Source organism: Ambystoma mexicanum, chromosome 6p (genome assembly GCF_040938575.1).
Source record: "Ambystoma mexicanum isolate Mex_15411 chromosome 6p, UKY_AmexF1_1, whole genome shotgun sequence".
Classification (NCBI taxonomy): Eukaryota; Metazoa; Chordata; class Amphibia; order Caudata; family Ambystomatidae; genus Ambystoma; species Ambystoma mexicanum.
The window spans coordinates 1,316,819,907-1,316,846,183 of record NC_090935.1 but is presented as its reverse complement, the minus strand read 5'-3'; the positions used below and the strand labels follow the sequence as shown (position 1 = coordinate 1,316,846,183).

General features: G+C 45.8%; 1 protein-coding gene across 2 annotated transcripts in view; it reads left to right on the top strand.

The window, feature by feature from the left end:
* The window catches only part of CNTLN (centlein), a 2,346,865-nt gene that overhangs the window by 1,017,122 nt on the left and 1,303,466 nt on the right, over nucleotides 1-26,277 (top strand). For both annotated transcript variants that reach the window (XM_069625978.1, XM_069625977.1), the window contains exon 11: nucleotides 14,126-14,251. In XM_069625978.1, coding sequence (XP_069482079.1) covers nucleotides 14,126-14,251 — 126 coding nt within the window. The remainder of the gene's footprint in view (nucleotides 1-14,125; nucleotides 14,252-26,277) is intronic.

Sequence of the window (26,277 nt, the reverse complement as noted above, 5' to 3'; positions counted from 1 at the left end):
CCTATTGTCTATGTTAATATACCTTTTGGTAGATTTGATATGCTCATGGACTGTGGTAGGTCAGAATCAGGAGGCAGGCATGAATTGTAAAAGTGAAACAAAAGGTAGTTGGGTTGTGTATTGTTCTCACTGCGCATGACAATTATGGTTTCGTCAAGGAAATGCAAAAGACAATTAAGGCTAACAGTTCACTTCCACATGGAACACCCAAAATGCCAAACAGCGGCGGGATGAAAACTTACATCCATTCTAATCAAATAGCATTGATTAATGACGGATGAAACTTAAAAGATCAAGCGCACAACGAACTGGGAAAATTGGGAAAATTAATTTACCTTTGGAGATGTCAACTTGGAATTTCAACTTTACAATAAATCTGATGATCCTAATACAGACAATTAATTGATTGGCATGCACTGTATATTCACTGTATATTCAGTTGATGTGTGATCAAAGTGGTATAATGTATTAATTGAAAATACGATATACTACTCTTGCAATGTACGGCGTGTACTTTTGCTTAGGTGAAGTTTCAGTTTCGTTTTTTGTACAATGAGTCGATGAGTTTCAGGAGTGGTCACAAAGTTGTCCAGAATTAAAGAAACAAAACAAAGCTTCGACGAGCGGATGGATGAACCTTATCATGCTTGGTTTCTACCGGTCACTAGGTTGTAGTAGCAGCATAATTTGTGTTTTCTTAGGGTTACCGAATAGCGGATTGGAAAACACAAAAAGTAGACAGACAATAACTGAGAAACAGTTACAAAATTGCAAGAGGAACTTATAACAACTAATAGGGCTTTTATAAACCAGAACAAATACAATAAAATCAAGAAATAAGTGCTCTGAAGTGCTGCTTTGCTGCTAGGATCCTGGTTTGGAATCCAGCGTTGGACATGTTTACTCATCATTTCACGTCTTTTTTAGTGTTCTCACACTAATATGCTCTAAACTCCACCCACCTCAGCAAGCCATCTATATAACCAGGCGCACGTGCAACCGAGAATTGCCCGGAAGTGCCTCTTTGCTGTTATGATCCCAGTTTGGAATCCAGCATTGGGCGTGTTTACTCATCATTTCACGCGGTATGGCTTACTGCCACACAGGACTTTGAATACTATTGAACTTTAAACTATCCTGCATTCTGATCCTTTATTCTTGGTTATTTTTATCTTAGAATCACTGTCTTATTTAGTGTTCTCACACTAATAGACTCTAAGCTCCGCCCACCTCAGCAAACCATCTATATAACCAAGTGCGCGCGCAACTGAGAAGTGCCCGGAAGTGCCGCTTTGCTGCTTCGCTGTGGCACGAGCAGCGAACGGCGCCTCTGGGCTGGGCAGCAAAGATACTGTGAGTGCAAGAAAATACCTGTTTTGTTGATATTACAATTACGCCTTGTCACAGCAGTCTGTGTACTTTGTATTTTCAATTTGTATGCAATTATACACATATTCCTTAAAAACAGGCATGCCATCTCACGTAGTCATGATGTGAGCTTCGGTGTTATTAAAAGCTACTCCACGGAAGCCCTCGCAGACTCGCATGTTAAAAAAAAGAAAGTACAATTGCAGGTGCTGCTAAAGCGCCAAAGGAGAGGCACTTAAATAGAGACATTCGAGAGTTTTGCCAGCCGCGTATAGAGGCGGAACCTGCTCTTTATATCTGACTCCTTATTAATAGGGAGTGCTGGTGACTCTTCATCCCTAGAAAAATCTAATACGACCCCCCCCCCGTCGAGTGGTGCAAGTCAAGACCAACACCTCCCCCAGCCTATTGCTAATGATTTAACCAGTGACAAAGTGTTGCCTAGCGAAGACTTGGATATAGCGGTGGCATACATTCTGCCCTCGGTGCCCGTCATTGAGCACAATGTCGTTCCATTTGCTAGCGATTCTGACTTGTTTGCCAATAGAGGTATGATTATTCCTGACACTCAAAATGACACACGTGACTCTTCACATCTCAGGGTGGTTCCATCTATGCACTCTCATAGTTTGTCACAATCCCCCAATATATTTGAAAATTCCATTCAGGCCTCTCCGCACTCTGACTTTCCTTTATTGATCCAACGCCACGTAAGAGTGGATTACCGCCTTGCGGTGTACAGATCCCATCTTTAAAGCATGAGTCTTTGAATGTCCAACCTCTTTTGCTCGAAATCACATTGGGTGCAATGAGCATGACTATTCTGTCATTATCAAAACTATTTGAGACTGGCTTATAAAATGTTGCAGCAAACGAAACAAATCGAACAGATTGCACAATGGATGCTAGATTTCCACAAGAACAGGGTGTTAACCCCGGATGTGCCATGTTCCTTAAACGGTAATATGTTGATGGCGCCTTGTGGCATGTTGAGTGGTACATTCTCAGACCCGTGCAAGTCTCACAACCCCCTATTCTCACATGTGATGGAAATTCTCCTGACCTTTTCTTACATTGTACTCCTTGTGTCGAACCCACGTTAGAACAACCACTAAGTGAGTTTCACCGGACAACATCTGTTACTGTTAATGACTCTATAAATGAACAGAATGGACCAACACAAAAAATCTACTTGTTACAATCATTGTACAACATGTTTCATGTGAATCAAAAACCGAAGAAACAAGATGCTGCTAACCCAGAAAAATAATCTAAGAACAAGAAGCCAATCATGTCTAAAACTAAATATAATATTAAACAATTTAAAAAAATTCAGGTTCCGAAGAAGAAAATTGTCTTTGCTAGCACAGCCACGCTTAATGAATATAAAAACATGGTGTGTGCCAAACGAGACAAAACACTCTAAAATTAAATTCACCTACAAGTTATCCCCCATTAGATGATTTAGCGACGGCTTTAACCGGCGCACAAAAGGATAAATCTAATATATCATCTGTGCGTGATTCTATTGATTTTAAAAAAACAAAAACCCTCTCTTACAAGCGACAAAGTGGATTCTATTAAACCTGAAGTAACTTTAGGTGAGGAGTTACTGCTGCAAATTAGAGCGGAAATTCAAAAATTAATTGAAGAATATTTATCTGCCAAGCAGGAGACACATTCACTAATTGGGTCTCAAAAATCTACATGTTGTGAGATCAAGGATTGTAGTAAGGCCGATGGAGAACCTGGTTTGTCTCGCCATTCCAATTGCCACAACAATGCCTCTGACTCAGCTCAAAAACTCCAGGACCAAGAGTCTGATCTCTATAACAGAAATTAATTCAGAAGTCGCAATCATTCCAAGTCACATTACAAGTGGATGCGTTCAGGAGTTGGGAGGAACACTATCAGGCTATCAGAAATGGAGCTCTTTGCCCTGGGCTTTTTTGTTGCCCAAGATCCCAGTGTTTAATGTAACGAATAGAGTGGACCAGCCCAATAGGCCTGAATTGCACACTCAGAAGTGGTTATTTAACAAAAATAACCATACTATAATACCCTCCCAAATTGTCAATGTTAGACAATCCTATGGACAATGGGATCAAAACAAAAAACCCTAACTAGCCACAAACAATGTGTGCACTTTAATAACTCTCGCCTGTTGGAACACGCAAGGTTTTTCCCATTTGTGTAGTGATAGTAATAACTTAATTAATTAATTTGACATTGTACATTTACAAGAAACCTTGTTGTTGGAAAAGGCTTTGTGGAATAATCACAATATTAGCTTATTGCCAGCTAAAGCTGCTTTAAAAGAAAAGGACAACCAACTTCTGGCTTAATGGTAGCTGAGAAAATCAGCTCAGGCCTTAAAATAAGACTTGGTCAACTCTGAACCAACATTTGCAAATGGTAAAAATTACCCACCCTAAAGGTACTACTGCACTTATCAATGTTTACAGAAACTCAGTTGCATTAACTGATGCTAGGTTTTTTCAATATCTGGAAAATCTCCTGAATATGATAACACAAGCTATAGGCATAACTAATATCATTATAGCTGGAGATTTGAATTTACAGTGTTTACCAGGAAAAACCGCAATAAGTAGTACGTCCAGTGCCCGATGGATAAGTCTTATGAAGGAGCGATAGCTAACGATGCTTAATGGTTCTATATTAGGTGATATCCCACCGCAAAGTACGTGGCGCGGAGGTAAAAGTGAGTGTATCATTGATTATGTATATGTCGACCATTGTACGTACGCTAAAGTAAAAGAATTTGAGATAATTCAACAGACTCATAGTGATCATGAAATGCTCACTTTACAATGCAGTCTTGTTATGGAATCAACTAGAGAGACCTGTTATGTTTGTAATGAACAAATTATTGTCAACAACTTGAGAATTTGCTTTCGGTAGAATGTGAATTCTCCAAGCTCAATTTAGCATTGTAGCAAACACTACATTTATAGACGAAACTTTTATTGATGCTTTGCAGTTGTTTAAAGTTCATTTCTGTGAGAGGCTCATATTGTCATTATAAAAAAAAACCATGAATTTTCGCCCAGAAGTACAGAAACACAAAACTAATCTTGGAAGACAAAAAAAACTGATTTTACTGCTTCCAGTGCTAGAGAGAGCGAGTGCGATGAAAACACTAAAATGTAAATACAAGAACTGGTTGCGAACTAAAAAAGTACAACTTTATCAATCTGATGGAGAAATGATGCTCAAAGCAATCGGTGCTCAAAACTCACTTGCTTAACCTAGCAAACCACTCTACCCAATCTCCTGTGCAAATAAATGGAGTGTCAGAAGATCAATAGATACTCCATTATTCGGAATTGTATTCCTGTCCCATCAATTTGATCAGACAATGTCTTTCTACATGCATCACTGAACTCAATTTCAAATATCAGTGTAGGATGTTTTGCATTATATATTCAAATCGAGCGAATCACAGGCCCCCGGCCCCGATGGGCTGAATAACATGATGTTTAAACAACATCCACAAGCATGGGCAACCATTTTGTACAACATCTTTACTGATATTTTGAAGACCCAAACCATTCCCGAGTCCTGGCGCCGATCTGTGATTGTACCCATATTTAAGAAGGGCGATCGGACTTCAGACCGATCGCCCTTCTTGATGCACCGGGGAAAATATTTGCCCGGTTCATCCTTAGAGATTTTAATTTATGGACCATTGCACAGCAACAACACAATCAGTTCCAAACAGGTTTTGTGGAGGGCCTTGGCACGACTATCAACTTGCTTACAATTACTTCTGTTCTATCGCATCTGTCCTCCCTAAAGCAACCTGTTTATGTAGCATTTGTCGACTTCCGGGTGGCATTCGATTCTGTTTCAAGAGTCTTTTGTTGGATAAATTACATCGTGCAAAATGTCCCCCTTATCCAATGTCATTTATCTAAGCACTACACACCAACACTAGAGTCCAGATCAGATTGACATTAGAAGGTGGCTTAACTGCCTTTATTGCTACTTATAGAGGCTGAAGCAGGGATGTATCCTTGCTTCAACCCTCTTCAATTTTTCCATCTCTGATATAGGTGATTTTTTCAAAAATATAATTGCTGATGCACCAAAATTGGCAAATCAAACAATTTGTGCTCTTTTTTATGCGGATGATCTCGTCCTGATGTACAAAACACTTTAAGGTTTGCAAAGATTACTTGATGCCCTTGCAATTTATGTCGAACAATATCTACTGACCATAAACCTTGAAAAAACATAAGTCATGGTATCTGATGGGAGGAGGTGTGGTAGGAAGACAATGGGCCCCATTACAAGTCAGCCGGTCCGGAAACAACGGTGGCGGTAAATCCACTGCCACCGTTGTTTCTGGACAGGCTGATTCCGAATCCTGCAGGCGGGAGGTGTCACTCCCGCCAGGTCTGACCTGGCAGAAGTAACACCACTCGCCTGCAGGCGGACATGGAAACACCGGCTCTGTCATAGTCGGAACCAGTGTTTCCATGGTCCCCATCCCCATGGAGTCCTATAGGACTCCATGGGATTGGGAATTTACTGAATTCCGCCTCCAGAATTACCGGGTCACTGGGGGTGTAATGCCCCGGTGATTCCGGCAATCAAGGAGGTGGAATAGTATTACCGATCCGGCGGCAGCCTGCCGGTTTTTCCAGCACGGTTACCGCCGGACTCATAATGAGGCCCAATGTCATGGTTGTTAAAGAATACTGTTTTGAAGATTGTTCACCAATATACATACTTGGGTGTTGTGATTAGCGATCAAAATGATGAGAGAGCTTACAATTTGAGCTTGGAGAGGAAATTGAGCGAAATATGGTAAATTTTCTGTTACTCCTGCGCTGTCGTATTGTCTTCAAAAGGTCACTACGATACTGTTATACGGTTCAGAAACTAGGAAAATTGCAGTAGAAATGATGTGGCAAAAATTTGAAAACAGATATTGGCGACGCGTACTTAATCGGCCCAAGTGCATTCCAATAGTCTGGATAAGATATGAATTGGGTCTCATATCCTTGCATGCTAGATATCTGTGCTAGTTAATTGCACTTTTTAGGAAATGTTTGGTTGTGCCTGATTCAAATATGTTATTGAGTATTTTATCTAAATATATGTTCACCACAAAACACATTTTTATGCGAAAATGGAAAGATACAGTTGTTCATACTCTAGCAGAAGCAGGCATTTCTCTACAAATCCTTCTAGAAAATCCTGGTCGAGCGAAGACTAAACCTTTCCAACATGATTGGATGAGAACAAGAGAAAAATGCCAAACTTATAAAGACTTTAGGAATAATCCTTTCTATGATAAAAAAAAGTGTTTGAATTACACATGCTCAAGTCTCCCTCACCATCTCAGAGGCTTGACTTCTTACGATTAAGATTTAACATTTTGCTCACCAGACACAAGCAAGGCGAGGGATGATTGCTAAACATGAGAATGTTGTCGTTTTTGTCAATTTCCCAATATGAAATAAACTCTGTATTATCTATTAATTGAGTGTAACATGTTGCAACATATTTGCATTTTATATTTAGAAAAATAGTTAAGACTTTCAAGAAATTGCACCTGAACTGCTGTGGCAATTGATTTTTTCTGGAAAATGTATGAGAATTGCTGCTATTGGCTTTCTTCATGCTTTGCAATTAAGTTAGTAAAATTCTCAAATGGAATTTTGGACAACCCATGTAACGCTCTGGCAATAGCAATTGCCAGAGCGTTACAATGTAAGTCTTATTTGAAGAACTTCTGGTTAATACTCTGTGACTTTGTAAAATATACAATTTGATAACTTTTTAATATTTTTGTTTTTATTCTGTAATACGTGAAATTGTTTTAAACTTTTGTAAAATGGTATTGTAAAGTTGATTAAATCAGCTAAATGAATAAAAAGAAAAATACTATTGCAATTTAGGAATCAATCGTATTTCCCTTGAAAAGGCCGTTCGGGTGAAACACATGGCCATGATGTTGGCTATTCCGTGCGTTTGATAACTAATAGGTGAATTATGATATTCATACAATGTATATTGATTTTTGGAAAATAACAGTAAATCTAGCGTGATAATACACGATTTTAAGAGTGAAGTTCTTAAGACTGATCTAAATAATACAAATTACAGACAGAAAAAACATTGATGTGATGGGAGCCCGCCCCCAACACCCTTCCCCACTTCCTCGGTGAGGATAGACTCCCCCTGCCGCCCCTCCTTACGTGAATCAGCGGCGGCTCCAATACCACGAGGAGACCCGGGAGAACGCCGGCAGCAGCAGACCTGGCCGCGCACGACAGCCCAACCCATCTTCAAAGCCATGGGAGGTGGCAAAATGTTGCAACACCGGCCGCAGGATGCAGCAAGGTTGTACGCAGCACAAGGGGGTGCCACAACAACCACAGCACTGTTGCGGCTCTGGCTGACTGCATCTGCTGGAGCCCACGCAAGTAGGGAGCCACAATTATGCCACCAGGGACATTTTTTTATTATTAAAGGCCCCATAAAGGCCTTAATCCACTAGCCCACCAGTGAATTTATATATATATCAAATAAAGACCACCATGAAGGCCTTCATCCCACTAAACCACCAGGGATGTACTTATCTTTAAATGCCCCACAAAGTTCTTCCATCCAATGTCCTGGGACAAGGGCCGGCTTTACAAGCCCTTTTGAAGCCTGCCTTTGCCAGCCCACATCACGCCCCTGGAAGCCAGGTAAGTTATAGAATAGTGTAAGTATTTAATCCTGAGAGAGGGTGGGGTTTGTAAGGGGGTGTGTGTGTGAGTGTGCAAGTGTGGGTTAATTGAATGAGGACAGGAGGTGGTAAAGGAGAGGCTATTTTTAAGAGGGGGTCTGTGAGCTGTTTGAAAGGGAGAGTGAGCGAAGTAGAGGTAGAGTAGCAGAGTGGAGTGGTATTAGTGGCAGAGGTAGCGGTTGTCGTTGGGAGTAGAGGCAGTAGGTAGCATGAGCAGTGGAAGTAGCGGAGTGTGTGAGGGAAAATAAGCAGTAGAGTTGTAGTTTGTAGTAGAGGGTGGTAGCAATCGCTATTGAATAGAAGAATCTGACAGTAGTAGGTAGTAAAGGGATGGTGTTAGTAGCGCAGCAAGAACAGTAGTAGAGGAAGAGCAGTAAGAGTGAAAGGGAGTGGAAGAATAGAGGTAGCTAGTTGTAAGTATAGAGAGAGAAAATAAGAAGACTAGCAAGAGGCAAGGAAGTAAGGGACCTTATGTGTCCTTCTGGGCCCCGGCCTTCCACCGAATCGCCTTCAGTCTTCCGCACCATCCCGGCACTTGCCTTCTGGCACCCACTGGCTTGTCTTCTCAGGCCTGCACTTATTAATGGCAGGTGATCACTCTGTTCCAAGAATCCTCTGCCAGCCACTTACTATTGCACACAACCGACTTCTTGGCACTTCCCTTTGTGGATCTTCTAGCATATACACCCTTCCATCTCTCTCCCTCTCTCCCTGCATTTGCATGATCAGAATGCTCACAAGGCCTAGTAGGACCGCCCCTTTTTCACTGATAATCTGTTTATTATGCTGCCTTTGTTCCCATGTTCCTTCCCCTCTGCTCTGTGGGTGCTTTGAAACCCAATTTCTTGATGTATAAACGCCTTACAAATGCACAATAAATAAATAAAATAAATAAAAGTAGAGACTGGTGAAAGAGGGAAAAGACGAAACCGAGGTAGAGAGGTAGTTGGAGGTATGAGAGATAGTAAGAAAATGAGTAAGGAAATAAGTAAGACCAAAGAATGGAGGCAGAAAGGCAGAATGAGAGATTGGAAGACCAGTAACGTGGTGGGAGGAGAACATCATAAGAACCCAGTGCAGTGAATGGTCAGATACTAGCAGGTCTGAGAGATGCAAGCATGATACCGGGCGAAAGAAGGCACCATCCCTAATTCCCTAGAATGCAAAGATAGCTAGGTTAGGGAAAGCCTAATAGACCCCTAAGGAGCCAGTCAGCATCGCTTAGGGACATCCCGAAAATGGAATAAGTCAGAAACCGACAGTTAGGGTTTACCAATCAAACAGCTACTAACATCTCTGATTAGGGACGCCTGGGTTAGGAAGGCGTAGGGACACGGCCGGTGTAGACAGGGAAGAGTTGGATCGCCCTAGTGGCAAAATCCCAAACTTCGATAGACCCAATTACCTTTGCCCAGGAGATTCGGCTATCCTATCTGTGAATGTTTTAAAATAAATACCATTGGACTTGCTGTTTCTTTGTGGGAGGCTGCCCTGTCATATTGAGGAGAAATATTCATTTGGTAGAAAGTAATTTTTTGATATCAGAGATAGAGTTTTTTCTGCATGACTTTAAAAGGTTTATTTCCTCTTGTGATTCAAAAAGACCTAATCTTTCCCTAACTTTGTGATACTAATCCCTACTCTATAACAATGACGGTAACAAGGAATTCTAGGTAGTCTGTCAACATGGTCAAACATAAATTAAGTCCTCTGTCCAGATATCCTATTCTTACCTACTTTCTTTCCTTCATCTCAAAGGAAAATGTAGAACAACCAATACATACTTTTGGGCCTTGCCCGAGAGAAAGGTATGGCTGCTGGCTCCTGACCCCCACATTTGTGTCTCTTTACCATAGGCCTTTGCCTATGGTCCCTATCCAAAACAAATAGTTTGTGCAGCTGGCGTGCCTTCCTGGTATGGTATGGTATTGTTTATTTATATAGCACCTATACATAGGCAAGTGGGACCATGGGGAAAAAACAGTCGCTCAGAGCCCTTGAAATTCTGAGACGATAATAGTCTGCACAGGCAGAGTAAGTGCGTAAAAAGTACATTTATTAGATTGGGGGACAGCAAATGGGCCTGACGGTGATTCTGTAGTTTTATACAGACAGTGCAATTAAAGGGTGAGGATAAGGGAGAACAGACATACGATCTTCGGCGCGGTGCATATGAATCGAGCAAGTGTACGGAGGATCAGAAGGAGGGGAGGATCAAGTGCACCCGGTAGGTTGAGACTGGGTTAGTGCAGAAAGAGCCACTCTCTTGGGTTAATTTCTCAAGTGCATTGAGTGGGGGTAGGGTGTAGAGCACTGAGGAAAGTGCAAGGTAGGACTGGCGGGGGTACATGGGACCAGTGAGACTCTGAGGTACACCCGGCGGCCAGTCAGCATGCTGTACGGAGGAGGAGGGAGAGAGGAAAAAAAGCTGAGAACTACGTTAGCAGGGTAGAGGGAGAGAGAAGGAAGGGGAGAAGAGGAACGTCTTGAGGAGTTTCTGGAATTTAAGGGGATCTGGCTCAAGATGGAGGGTGGCAGGGAGTCTATTCCAGAGGGAGGCACCTGCTGAGGATAAGGATCTCCCTCCAAATCTCTACTTGGAGAACCGGCTCACTCGCAGAAGGTTGGAGGAAAATGAGCGTAGGGCTCGTGAGGGGCAGTATTTAGGTAGACAGTGTTGCAGGTAGGTAGGTCCCAGGCCCCAGAAATCCTTGTGAACAAAGGGTCATGAATTTGATGCTTGCTACCACAGGGAGTCAGTGAAGGGATTTCAGTACCGGAGAGATGCGGTCCCTGGGCTTGAGGCGAAGGATAAGTCTTGCAGTTCTGTTCTGGATCAGTTGTGGAGGGTGCAGGGCAGAAGAAGGGAGGTTCAGGAAGAGGCTGTTGCAATTGCCCGGGGAACCAGCAGGGTCATCCTGGTACTCCTTGAAACTTGTGTGTCTTACAGTGCTTTGCCTTTCGGGGGGACTTGCATATATCCCCCTTCGTGCCATCTGGGGTTCTTTCAGACTCTTCCTCTTCCCCTCTGGGATTCCTTCTGGCGTGTTTCCGACTCTGGGTTCCTCTGTTCTTTCACCCACACATGGCTTCTGCCCATTTAATTTTCCCAGTCCAGGGCTTCCTGCCATTTCTCTCGCCACTCTGGGGCTTCTGCTGCTTTCTCTCCCCACTCCATAGTTGCTCTGTTCTTTCCCCATCTCGGGGTTTCTCTCTTTCTTTCCCTACTCTGGGGCTTCTCTGTTCCTCTCCCACACCGGGGCTTCTTTCGCTTTTTCGCTCCCTTCTGTGGCTTCTTTGTTTCTTCCTCACACTGGGTCTTCTCTCTGGCTTTGTCACTGGCCTCCCATTTCTCAGAAGCTACTGCTTACCTCTATGTGACGAGCGCTGCTCACTGGGGCTTCCTCTCGTCTTTCTGCTGCGTTGCTTATGCGACTCAACTGGACTCTGCGGTGGTGGGCATCTGCTCCTGGTAACTGCTGGGTCTTTGCAGGAGCTTGTGGACAGTTTCTCTTCCGCGCTCTGCCTCAGCCCGCTGAGGTATTCAATTTTCACTCTGGGTGCCACAACCCAAACATCTCCATGTGACGCTACGTCTGGCGTTCTGTCTCTCTGAGCATCTCTCCTGTCGGTGTGCATTGCATTGTCTATGCTCTGCTTGGATACTCTTTCCTCATTGGTTCCTCACTTGACATTATTTTTGGAGTCTGGTTCTGCTGTTTTCCGTAAATAGGCAGAAGCCTAGACAAAACAAAAAGTGATGGCTGAAAGATTTAGAATGAATCTTAACATTCTGGCGCAGCTCGGGCAGCACTCCATACTATGGTTCTTTAGCTTGCCAAGTCATTACAGAAAGGGAAAAGACAAATATGCAAGTCAGGCTTGCTCCCACCCTAAAAGAGCAGACCGTCCTGAACTGCTAAGTCTCATCCCTTCTGCACGAGACCACTAGCATCCCGAGACATTTTTCAGTCTCATTGGGCCTCATCAGTGAGGATTAGCTTGGGTCTCTAGGCCCAGTGGGATCGGGACCTACGTCTGGGCATACCCGTCCCACTAGGGGTGATTTAGACAAAAGGTGATGGCTGCAAGGTTTAGAATTAATCTCAACCTGTGACGCATCTCTGGGCATGAGTATTCACAGATGTGGCTCTGGTGCCTGCTTGGCCGAGTGGCCTAAGCTACTCCTTTATTATTATTATTTTTATTATTATGGTATTTGAGCTCAGACCTAGCTTTGAGAAGCAACAGAGCACTTTACAGAAGTATACACCAATACAGATGCATAACAGAGCGCTTTACAGGGGTGTACAACATTGCAGATGCATAACAGAGCGCTTTTCAGTGATAACAGAACAGATATACTGCGGTGGTAGGATACAGAGGGGGACAGAGAAGAGGTACAGCTTTGTCGGGTGGCGGGGAGGAGAGGGGCGTGCGGCGTCTAGCGAGACAGGTGGCGCGAGGGGATGACGTGATGGCCCCTAACTAATTACGCCAGTGGGACTGGGTCAGAAGCCTAGCGAGCCATTATTAATGAGTTCTCACACATCTTAGTTCCTGCATTACCCATAAAGGTGTTAATCTCTGGAGAAAAGTGGTGGTGACTTAAATCTCTTTTCCCTGTCCCTTAAGGGGGAGTCACCTCCAGAGGGAACCCGCTTACCTGCTATCTTGTTCGATAGGGGGTGCTCCCCCCTTGGGAGAGGTAACAAACTCGCTGGATTCGTCACAGTACTCTTCACATCTGAGTTTGTAAGCACCCATTGGAACAACACAATTATCTTGCTGGCTTCTGACCCGCTTCAGCATGTGTAATGTGGCAAAGTTTCAACCTACCTTGGGCTAAAATATGCCTGCCAGCCAAGCATGGAAACCATAAAAGGACAATAGCCAGTCCCCCCCTCCCCCTTTCGATACTGCATGTGGTTCAACTTAATAAGAATTGTTGAGATGCTCTGAATTTCTATGAAATATGTACATCACTGAAACAGGTTTATGGATGTGGGGCCTCTCAATTGTACCAATTATAACTCCATTACAATTACTGCAGTTCTTTACCGCAGTTCTGTGTTAAAATGAAGAACACTGCAGTGTTGGTGAATCCATGACTTTGCTGTAAAATGTGATGCAATGATATATACATTATATTGTAATTGCGTCCACGGTGCATCAAACGTTTTGATGGTCTTGTAGTTGTTTACAGTTGTAGATTGTGCTCATGCCCATAAAACACAATTATGTATTGGTTTCCATTGCCACATCTACGTGTGAGTGTGTGCGCGTCTGTGCGAGCATGTATTTAAAACATTTTTTTAAAAAAATGGGAATGTGCCTTAAAATATATATTTTTTTAACTTGTGAACAAGAAGGAATTCAAATTATGAGAAAGCGCCACCGTTTAGTAGTGTTCCTTCTGCGTACTCTTCTTAGCAGATTGCTATAGAAAGCTGCACATAATATAAACACATATTCCTGTCTCTAGCTGGCCACATTATAGTTAATGACCATATGGTCATTATGATATGAGATGTGCTGTCTGTTGTATTTATATTCCTCAAGCATATTGTTCCTTCAACTTCACAGTGTTTTAAACTATTTCAAAGGGAAAATGTGTTCCCTCTTGTTTCCGTCTGTCCTATCAAGTGTAACCTTGTACCCTTATAGAGCAATTAGACCAGCCTCTATCCCCTCCTTTGTAATGAGGTTTCTTGCATTTCTGAGTCTATAACCCTTTAGTCTTCCCTAATGGGACATCATTATTCTGTACGAAACAATGTAAATGTAAATGAATATTCTCATTAACAAGTCACAGAGAAACCTTTAGCAGTAGCACTGTGGTAATTCTGCTTGTTATTTCTCTGGTATTCCAGGCAGGTTTTTATTTTATAATTCATTATTAGTATTCTCAATTACTTCTGCTTTAATTTAGCATGTCTTTTATGATTCAATGTTGGACTAGTTCAACCGTGTCCTTGTTTTATTCTCTAGGAGCCACCTGTAAAACGTTCAAGGTCTCTGTCCCCAAAGAGCTCTTTTCGAGAGTCAGAGGAGCTAAGGAAGCTTAAAATAGCTGAACGAAAGAACGAGGAGCTAGAGAAGACACTGCAACTAAAGGTGAATGTTCAGAAATTCTAGCTGTTCCATAACCTTGACTGAATAAATGAAAGAGCATGCCTATGAATGGAATAGATCATCCACACCATGTAGTGCTACTAATTGAATCGGGGGAGTTTTCGGACATATTCTTTCTGCTTGCAACAGACTCCACTTTATTTAATGTTTATGCTTGCAGTTATGAAAGCATCCTAATATTTCCCACAGTCCGAAGTCAAATGTGCTGTATGCAAAATAAATGGTGTGAAGACCGTGATTTCCCATAGCGTGTTTTTCCAAAGTTAGATACTTCTGTTGTGTAAAAATATTCTTAAAATAACAAAAACCGCTAACTGATGGGGTTATAAAATCCGTGCTGTTTCCTTATTTGTGCAATGCCCCTGTAAGAATATTGGGCAGAATTGTGTTGCCCTTTGCTTTGTCGTTTAACACAGGTTAACTTTGAAAGGTTCACAGTTCATCACTTTAATTACATGGCTAATGTATCTAACAATGATAAAGTGCTTGTTGACGACAAATTATGGGCGAAGAGTTCAAAAATTCACAAAGTCATGGGTTTACAAATGGCTAGTTTGGCGACTTACCAACATAACCATTTTGATAGCTTATAAAGAAAGGTTGATTTATTTAAAGGCACAGATGTGAGTATTCCAGTCTTATGTTTCCACACAGCAGCAGGAAAAAGACGTTTTAATGTCCTAATCCTTTAATCTTCATGCCTTGCCTACTCGCTTTCCTATATGTTCTCCTTCTTTGCCTCAGCATAACCTCTTTTTTTGTTGAAAATACCACCCATCATCTAATTGGAAAAATGTCACATCAGGATAGGAGCAGGATCTGTGGACAAACCATGCCGATAAAAGGTGCAACCATCAGTACACACAGCTGAAATGACACAAAGGGAACAATATCAGACTGGGTTAAATATAATCGTAAAGTGGTAGGGTAATTCCAGCCTCTGCTCTTTTAATAAAATCTTGACTTGACATAAAGTAGCATAATTGTAATCCAAATGGATTGCATTCTCCTGCAGATTCCTCATCAACTAGATATCTACTCCAGCGTCAGCTGCTCAGAATCCTTTTCGAGAGGGTGCGTAGTACGACTCGACAGTCGACTCCTCTTAACTCGACCATGCCACTCCTCGACTCCTGATGTGAAGATGGCCGTACATATACTACTTCAATATGCCTCGTACCTCAATTTCTTTTTTCTGCACGCTCAGCACACTGCTTTAGGACTGTTCTTGTGATAGACAATTTCAATTCGAAGTTAGTCGATATATGTCAGGACATCAGGCTTTGGGGTTCAAACGTTGTCATGACTGCAACTCAAAAATGGTGATCACCAACCTGCATGGCATCTGCGTGTGGCATCTGGGGAAAGGCCCCAAAATCGAGTGCGGTTCCTGTCAACCAATAAACCTTAAGTCCATTAGGGAGCGATCTGAGAAATCGGCGCTCAGGCTGCTTCCATCGAAGTGCCTGGCGCGTTCGTCCGTTGGGCTAGGGCACCGATGGCCCTACGCCAGAAAAATACACCATTGACGCAGACACAATTCCTATTCATCGGAGGAATGGGGTAAGATCTGCCTGAACCTGGGGACATCGAGGGAAGAGTAGGAAGAATTCAAGGAGCAAATGTTCAAGCTTTTCCAGAAAGCCATATCAGGTACAACTCAGGCAAATACGGCACTAGTTGCGCCCCGAGGTTGTGGACCCATGGTGACATGTCTGGTCCTATGCCCTCTTGCTCGGCCACGATGCCTGGGAAACCGGTTCTAGCGCTGAGGGGCCCCGAGGCACCTGCGCCGAAAGGCTTTGTAGGGGACGCCTCCATCACCGTTGGTGCTGACAATCGAACATTCCTTTCTCCCTGAGTCAAGATCAGCGTTTTTATGACTCCATGAGGTCCATCTATGACGAGGCTGGTGTTCAAATGCTTTGAGCCAATGAGCGGAGTAGCCAAAGGAGAGGGTTTCTTCGCAGTCCAATCAGATCTGCTTGCCCTGGCTGAAGGCTTTCATGACGCAAGCAGGTTAGACACATCTCTGTAATGCTGGAAATGCATCGGAGGGACAGGGCCTCCGTATCCTTGTCCTTTACTGCTTTTTATCGTGTGTTCTGTTTTCCGCGCAGGAGTTCATGTGGGACTCCTGGCAGTGCAGCTCTCTCTCTTTTGGTTTGGTGAACAGACCGATGGGATACCCTTATGGCACCCATGGGCAGGGGTACAACTCTGTGCCCTAGTGTATGTTTTTGGGCACCTGTGTGTGACCCACCGAGCAGGGTACGGGCTGGTGGCAGCTCCGTGCTGAAATGACTGGTGCCCTGAGCGTCCTCCATTTTGCGATGCCCAGGCCCTGTCATTAGAATCGGTAGATTCCTGATGGAGGCAAAATGGCCCCTTGGCCTCTTGCCTTCCATCACCTGTTACCCTGATCTTCCCGAAGTCCTGGGAAGCCCTGCCTCTGTCCCTTCCCCCTGACTGGCTGTTGGGTGGAAGTTCCGTATATGGTAGTGTGGGGGAAGTGCCGACCAGACTGGCTGGAGCCTTCCCAATGACCATATGTTGTGGGTACGCCTGTGGGTGGGACCTGGGTGAATGGAGTGTGTGCCGAATATACATTCTATGTTGTGACTGTCTAGTATCTGGTGTTTGACAGCCCTGCCCGAAACTGGTATGAATGCAGCTTGGAGTGTTGAATGGGTCGGTACTTGTCCCAATACACATAACTCGTTGTGAGTGTCTGGCGAGAAGTGAATGGCCTGAATACCTCGTGTGCTTGATTGGCTGCCTGCCTGCATGAATGCCTGTAGTCGTGATTGGATGCTTGAGTATGACCCAGCGGAATGAATGGGAGAGCAACAGTATATCTGGGGACCTCTCACTGCTAGGAATCGTGTTCAGAAGCTGAAGTCCACTACGACGAGTAACTGGAGAGAAGCTTAACCTTGAGCCCTGCTGGATGAGAACAATTGCTGTTGCTCTCCTTCGCAATCTAAAAGCTGCTGTGCTTCAACGACTGACCCAGAGAGGACCTGGTAAGGCGCCCTCTTCCCGAGTTACGAGGGACCATCGTGCACAGCTGATCTTTGCCTAAGCTCCGTGGTAGACAGACCTTCGACAGGCTGCCGACCCGATACAGGAACTGCTGTGGAACTCCAAGGAGAAGCGCCTGGACTTTATCTGTCACTGTCATCGACCGTCGTCGCCGACTGGAGCCGCCGTGCTCCCGTTGCCTAAGAAACTTCATTGATCCAAGGACGCTCTTGTCCGCATCGTCGCTGCTGTATCCTGCTGGAGAAGGCCTGACCGTCGACGCGCCGAGGAGCATCCACCGGTGGGTTTCCCGCAGCCCAAAGACCACAGAGACACTGACGACTCGACGCCCTTGCTGGGCCACAGTTCTCCAACTCTTTGCGGTCCAGAACTATCGACACTGAGGTGCGCCTCATGCCTCTTCCTTGCAGGACGTTTACGCGTTCCCGTCACCGAGCACCACTAGGAACGACACGGCCACTTCACCATCGTAGCTCGACCTATCCTCCGTCGGACGTTCGACGACCCATGACTCCTGCCTGAAAGGGAGGACACTCAAGAAGGGTTGTCTATTTCCCCGATGCGGAACGGTACAACACCAAGGTACTTTGGGGTTGCAGAACTATTGGGAAGTCTAAGAGTGAACAATATATGGACTGGGCTTGTATCTTCTACAGGTTGCCCAGGTGGGGGGGGGATCTGCACACAGAGCTGTTATTAACGGTAGTTACCAGTATTCTGCCTATTGTTCAACCATCTTGCTTTCCTTCCTCTCTCTACTGCTGGTTTCCTCTTTATTTGGATCTGTGTGTCATTCTGACCGTATGCACTTGAATAAGATCTAATAACGTTAGTGGTACCACTTTAGAATTGTACATATTTACCATTGTTGATTTTCAGAGTACAAAGTGAGTTATCGTGATTGTGTATATGACCTTAAATATTAATTATATAAAGACTGTGCTTTAACAGATACAGTGTGTGGACATTCCTTTGTGGGTGCTCGGGGACTACACTGTACTTAAGAACCAGCTCGCATCATCTCCTGAGAAGCTAGGCCTTGATTGCTCGACTACGTTACCATAATAGAGAATCTTGGCAGGTGTCTCTGTGCCTCCCCTCTACCATATAGAGAGCGGAAGTGCAGACCCCCCCTCTGGTATTTACAGCTGGTGGCAGCAGTGGGATGCTTATGGTTTTAAGACTCAGTGTATAACCGTGCCACTTACGAAGGATATCTGCACTTTGTTAAATTAAGGTTTAGTCGTGTACAAGATAACTGCATTACAAGCAATGGAATCTATTGCGAATGTAAATTGACTCGGGTGAGCTTAGAGGCTCTCCAGAGTGCTTGTGAAGCCAGGGAATTAGACTGTGTGAATAAGTCTAGGGCTGAGCTAATAGCTGCCCTGGTGGACTACCAGATCGATTGTGAAACTTTTGAAGGGGGGGATGCAACCCATGAGGACTCTACCCTGGGGGTTGTCACTGAAACTGATTCTGGGAATGCCGCCATTCCTGCTGCCTCTGTTCCGAACCCCAGCTGTTTTTAGAGCTCGAGTTATTGAGGATGAAGTTAGCCTTTGAATATCGCAAGTTGGAACTAGATGCTGAGCTTAAGAAAGAGGAGTTGGCCCAGCAAGTGGAACTCAAGAATAGGGATCTTGAACTCAAAGACAAGGACACTGAATGTCAGTGAATCCAGCTAGAGAAAGCTCGAGTGGAGACTTCAGCGAAACCAGTTGAGTGTCAGGTCCCCAGCAACCAAGTTTATGAAAGATTTGGTTGGTGTGTATGCGGAGGGTTCTGATATCCTCCAATGGATTGAAGCGTTTGAAATGGCTTGTGCAATTCACGATGTTGATAAGAGAGATTGGGCTAAGTGTTTGTTAAGCAGAGTGCCTCAAACTGGATATGAATATATTCTGAAACTGAGTGTAGAAGAAAGGGGTCAGTATGAGTGCATGAAGTCTGCTTTAATCGCCAAGTTTGGCAAAACGCCTACCCAATATCTTAAACGGTTCAGGGATTTTAAGAAATGAGAGAATGTGTCTTGGTTTGACTGGGTGAGTGCGGCGCACATGAACATGATGGGGTGGATTAATGGTTACAAAGTGAAAACGTTTGTTGAATTGTCTCACCTCTTATTTTTCAGAAGCCTGTTCGCCAGAGCTGCGTCAGTATGGTGCTGACCAGAACATTTTGGACCCTTTAAGCTGGCTAGGTTGGCTGACAAGTGGGTCTCCCACCGAGTGTCCCCTAAAAACTCCAGTGGGAAGGACAAAGAAAAGGGCGCCTCTCAGAAAGCTGAGGAGTCCCAAAAGCAATCAGTCGGGTAAACCAAAACCTTCCTCTCCGAAGACCCAAAAAACTAGTGGGGATAAGTCTTTTGCGGGTGGGAGTAAGAGTAGTGGTATGCCTGCTGCAAAGCAGGGTCCCAGTGGTTCCAGTACTGTACCCCGCACGCCCGGCACATGCTGGGATTGTGGGACTCTGGATCACCGAAGGGGTGACCCCAAGTGTAAGGGTAAGGCACTTGGAGTCCAGACTGTTAGCCTCTCCTATCCCCAGGTCCCAAGACATGGACTAACAGGAAAAGAAAAACGAGTTGTGTGGTTGATAGTCATTGTGCATCATGTTCTGTCCTTGCACAATTCAGAGCAAATAGTCTGATTATATAAGGTTTTTATAATGCTACAAACAGGCACTTTATTGTACAGTATCAAGCAGATTAATTATCTGTGGCATTACAAAGGCATGGAGGCATTGAATTGTTACAGGCGGCCTGTTCCACAATTCTTCAATACGTTTATGGTATAAAGAAAAAGCGTCATCGTTTTTATATATAGTGATCTCAATTCATGTGTGTCCATATCCATATATCCACCCACCTCTTTTTCTCCATCGATGTCCATGCATCTGTATCTCTGTCTGTATCTATCCCTCTGTCTGTCCTTGTCGATCCATGTTTGCTCATCTTTACCCAGTGCTCCAGATAGGATTTTGGCATGAGAGTATTTACTCCCATATTTTAAAATTATAGAGTAACACCTATTCCAAGAGGGTTAAACATGAGTTTCCTGCTTCGCAAGAGAGTAAAATAGTGTTCGACTACTATCCAATTTGTGTGTAAAATTAAAACGGTGTTTGAGAACAGTGTCAAAAACTTGACAATGCATACTTCCCAGATTCATCTTTATTATACGTGGACACTAAACGTCTGTTAAGAACTACTGCAGGTGCCAGCTAGTTACATCATAAATCAAGCCCTTCGCTCTACCAACATCACTTCTCTGCCTCTTGGGCCTAGTGTTGCTGCTTGGCACTACCTGCTTGTCAGAAACTCCATTTTGCTTCATCTCTCCTTCTCTTTGCTACTCTGTTTCCCCTGCCTCTCACTTTCTGTTCTTATGCCGCTTACCCTTAAGTGTTGCTATGCCACGTTTTGTGGCCTGTTGCTCTGTCACTCTGCCTCTCCCCTCTCTGCATTCTATTATTGCTATTTCCCTCCTATATCTTGTGTATCGGTTGATATAATTCTCCAGCATTGGATCTTTCATGGATTCACATGCTTAGAATATTCCCCGTCGTCAGACTGGGACCCCTCGGTACACATATATAGCCTTTTCCTATAGGAAAACTTCCGACACTTTTGTGTCCTATCTACGTCCTTTTAGGACCCGCCTACGCATGCTCCGCAGGCCGTCCCAGTATAAAAGGCCCGCCCCCGCGGTTCCCCTTCAGATTTCAACCGTCTCCAAAGTAGTGGGATCTCCTTGTGTTGTCTTACTATTTTGTACTAGGTTGCCTTATTGGATTTCGAGTACGATATGTCCTCTGTATCAGGAAAAGCGCTGTTCCGTCCATGCGCGACGTGCGGCTTGAAAAAGGTTTACGAGGGGGACGGACATATGGATTGTATATATTGCCTCCACCCTCACCATTCGGCGGATGCCTGCGACATATGCAAGCGGTTTTCTCAAAAAACCCTCAAAGACTGGAACCGACGCCTGGTGGCATGGCTGAATGAGGGTGCGGGGGCATACCCCCCTCGGAGGTAGGCTCCACACAGTCGGCGAAAACATCACGCCGCGCGGCCTCGTCGGAACCACCGGCGAAGAAATCTAGATCGTCGGAAAAAGAGTCGTCTGGAACTCACTCCACTACAGACTCCTCGTCAAAGAAGTCATCCTCATCAAAAAAGCATGAGAAGGAAAGGAAATCCTCCTCTGGCGATCATCACAGATCGACCATGAGTCGAGAGTCTAGTAAAAGCGGGCACAGTGTGGAGAAGGCGGGACCGCCAAAACCACCTGCGAAGCCTGCGTCGTCGACGGCGATCCAGCCGGCCGCCTTCCCGCCACTAGCGCAAGGGGCATCCTCCGTCCCGTCGACATTGGCGTCGACGAGAGCCTCGCCGACGGGGGCCCTACAGGAGGCATGGAGGCCTGAAGTCCTCGACCCTATCCCCCCAGAGGCTTTGCTACAAGAGCAAGCTATGTTGCTGTCCTCGGAGGACGAGAGCGAGAGAGTGGCTGGCCCAGCAGACCTAGGGCTACGAGCGGCTGCCAAGTCGTCGACGAGGGCATCCGTTACACCGGTATCTGCCCCTCTCCTCAATCCTCAAGCGGTTTTGTCGTTGGATATTCTGTCCTCGCTTCAGTCCTTGCTACGGTCGTTGGACCAGCGACTTCCCCAGGTCAGCCTGCCACAGTCACCCGTCGACGAGCCGGGCCCGTCCCGTCAACCGCCGCACCCACGCACGCCAATCTCAACACTGGCGCAGGAGGAAGGTGAGCTGCCAGATTCGGAATCGGACAGGGGAGCCATGTCAGAGGTCTCTTGATCCCCCTCCAGGGATCCTACCTGGGAGTCAGAGGTGGAGTTAGAAAACCCCAGAAGCCCAGCTCACCCGTCCCCTCCGGACGACATTGCGTCATTCCATTCGATGATGGAGAAGGCATGCAAAGAATTTGGTCTGTCCCAGGAAGAACAGAAAAAGGACTGTTTTTTGTTTGACCACATGGGCAAGAGAAGGAGGTCAGTGTTCTCGATACCGATACTTGACCATGTATGGAAAGAGGGGTTGCAGACAATGATACACCCATTTTCAGAACCAGCAGTGAAAGGATGCCTAGAAAAAAAGTTTAAGGCTCCAGAGTCTACACCCAAGTGTTTATCCTCTCAACCAACACCAGACTCGGTGGTGTCGGCGGCGGCAGCGAGGAAGGCAAAGGCACAGCACAAGTGCACGACTCCACCCGAGATTGAAGCGAGACGCCAAGATGCCTTTGGCAAGAAAGTGCTCTCCGTGGGAGCGACCACAGTAAAGGCCGCAAACTCTCTGGCAATTGTGGCCAGATACGATAGGGAGATGTGGCACAGGCTGGCTCCGCTGCTTGATCATCTTCCAGAAAAACAGAGGAAGGCGGCGATGCTAATGGTCCGAGAGGGTGAGGAAGCCTCAAATCACGCAATAAACATCGCGGTGGATCTTGCTGAGTCTGGCTTCAAGCAAGTCAATAATGGGGTCGTATTACGTCGACAGTCATGGCTGAAGTGTACCTACTTCAGGCCAGAGGTACAATACAAGGTCTTAGATATGCCCTTTGAGGGAGACCTTCTCTTCGGTGAGAAGGTGGACGAGGCCCTGAAAGGGATGAAAGAAGATTCGGACACGGCACGTTCTTTGGGTGCCCTCCAGAGTGGCAGGAGCTACAAGTCCTTTCGCCCCTTTAGAGGGGCTTCAGGAAATTCAAGATTCTCTTCTGGAGACAGATCCTTTGCCAGATCGGCTTACCGCTCCCAGGGGTACCGACGTGCTTCACAATCGGCTAACCGTCGACGAAACTTCCAGTCTTCCAGAAAACGACCATCATACCCATCGTCGGCGAGAGACAAGCAAACTAAAGATCAGCAGTGACGTTCCACAACCCGTTCTGGGGGGAAGAGTTTCAGCGTATGTCGACGAATGGGAAAGGATAACGACGGACCAATGGGTGTTAGACACTATAAGACACGGACACTCTCTTCAATTCAAACACAGCCCTCCGCAAATTCCACCTGCGTTCACCGCTCAGTCCCATATGAAGGCACTGCAACAAGAGGTTACACTCATGTTAGCGAAGGGAGTGATAGAATTAGTTCCAACATCACAGAGAGGCCAAGGAGTCTACTCAAGATACTTCGTCGTAAAAAAGCCGAACGGCAAATGGCGTCCCATTCTAGACTTACGCGATCTCAACAAGTCCTTAAAGAGCCTGAAATTCAAGATGCTCACTCTGCAGGAAGTGATCCGCGCAGTTCAAAAGGGAGATTTCCTGGCGTCCCTGGATTTACAGGACGCGTATTTCCATATTCCAATGTGTCGGAAACACAGGAAATTCCTACGTTTTGTAATTGGGCGAACCCACTACCAATTTACGGTTCTTCCTTTCGGGCTCAAACCCCCCCCCAGAACGTTCACAAAATGCCTGGCTCCAGTGGCTGCCTGGCTAAGGAAGCAAAGCCACCATGTATACCCATACCTCGACGACTGGCTGGTAAGGGGATCCTCCCCAGCGTCGACCAACACAAGTCTACAAGCCACCATGCAGCTTCTACAACGGCTAGGATTCGCCATAAACTTCGAGAAATCCTCTCTGCGGCCATCGAGAACGCTGGTATTCTTGGGGGCACAGTTTGAGACTCAGCTAGGGCTGGTGAAACCTTCTCTCGACAGGACCTCGAGACTCATTCAACAGGTGGGGCCCGGCTACGGCGAAACACCAGGATCTCAGTGAGAAAGTATGTTTCGGTTCTAGGGGCCATGGCATCCTGCATCCATCTGGTGAGAAACTGTCGACTCTTCATGAGGCCAGTCCAAGAATTCCTCGCAGACCGATGGACACAGGCTCAGGGATCGTGGTCGGACAGGATAACCGTCAACGATGACAAGCTACTTCGGACCCTTCAGTGGTGGCAGAGTTCCCACAATCTGAACAAAGGTGTGCCCCTACAGGAGCCGGAGTTCCAGAGCACTATAGTTACGGATGCGTCCCTAACCGGATGGGGAGCGCACATGGGTGCTCTCCAAATGCAAGGTCGCTGGTCTCCAACGGAGTCACTCCTACACATAAACGTACTGGATCTCAGAGCGGTACGATGGGCCTTCAAGGCTTTCCTACCACACATCAAGAGGTCGCGAGTGCGAATACTGACCGACAATACAACAGCCATGTTTTATCTGAGGAAACAAGGTGGGAAACGATCAAGGACTCTCTCCATAGAAGCCCAGAAAACATGGCATTGGGCATCGAAGCACGAAATCTCCCTCGTGGCTCATCACCTTCCAGGAGTGAGGAACTGCCAAGCCGACTCCCTCAGCAGAAACATGGCCCAGATACACGAGTGGGAAATGGACACGGGTCACTTGAAGAAAGTGTTCGAGAAATGGGGCCACCCCCCTCTGGACGCCTTTGCGACCAAAGAAAACAAGAAATGCGAGAAATTTGCAAGCAGGTGGCCCCAAGAGGATTTGGTGGGGGAGGCGTTCTCCTTCCCATGGACGGGCATGTTCCTCGATGCTTTTCCTCCGTTTCCCCTCGTACGGAAAACAATACAGTGGATACGCAGATACAATTGCCGGGTGATTCTAGTGACACCATACTGGCCGAGGCAACCGTGGTTCTCAGACCTCCTCCATCTATCGCTGGAACATCCCATAGCGTTTCCGAAAGTCCCGTACCTTCTATCCCGGGACAGAGGCACGGTGTGGCATCACGACCCGGACAGTCTCAACCTTACGTCCTGGCTCCTGACTTCTCGGAATTCGGGGCTTTAGACATTTCAGAGGAGTGCTAAGAAATTCTGCAGGCGGCTAGAGCCCCTTCCACTAACAAATCCTACTCCTATAAGTGGCGGAGATTCTGTGAATGGTGTAGCAGACAGCGGGACCTACAACCATTGTTGGTGACGCCGGAACAAGTTCTACCTTACCTGCTCCTCTTAGCAAAAAAGGGATTGTCCCCCTCATCGATAAAGGTACACCTGGCAGCCATCTCGAGGTTCACAAGGAAGAGGCAGTTGCCTCCACTATTCAGCGACAGACTGGTGAAACACTTCATGCGGGGTTTATTTCGAGCTTTTCCCCCGGTGAAACGTTTTCCCCCGGCGTGGAGCCTCAACACAGTGTTGGCAGGTTTGATGAAACCGCCTTTCGAGCCTATGGCCACGTCCGACATGAAATTCATTTCGTGGAAGTTGGCATTCCTGATAGCTATCACACCAGCCAGACGTATCTCGGAACTACAAGCGCTGGTCGTGGACCCGCCCTACCTAAGATTCTTTAAGGACAAGGTAGTCCTGGCGACTAACCCTACGTTCGTCCCTAAGGTTCCGACGGTATATCACAAACACTCATCCGTGGTTCTGCCTACTTTCTTCGCAACTCCATCGTCGGCAGCAGAAAAAACTCTTCATACCCTGGACGTTAAGAGGGCTCTGAAATTCTACCTACATCGCACACAAGACATCAGGGCTACTCGGCAACTGTTCGTCGCATATGGTCCGTCGACGAGAGGTAAAGCAATCTCGAAACAGGGATTGGCCAGATGGGTCTCGTCGACGATTGCTTTTTGTCACTCTAAGGCCGGGAGGCCACTGCAAAGACATCCTAGAGCCCATTCTACAAGGTCGATGTCATCCTCAACAGCGTTATGGGCCGGAATTCCACTGACGGACATATGCCAAGCTGCGGCATGGTCAGTGCCCCACACGTTTACCCGCCACTACTGCCTTGCCAGGCAGCATGCGGATGAGGCGCAGATGGGAAGAGCTGTCCTGCGCCATCTGTTTCAGTAAGGTAAGCTCCACGTTGTGGAGAGTGTTTTCTACCTTTGATGACAGTCTACTTTCAGTGGGAAAGGTTATATGAGTAAACTTATTACTGCTGCGCATATGTGTTGAGTAGTAGGGTGAGGGCATGTTACATTGCATTCTCACCA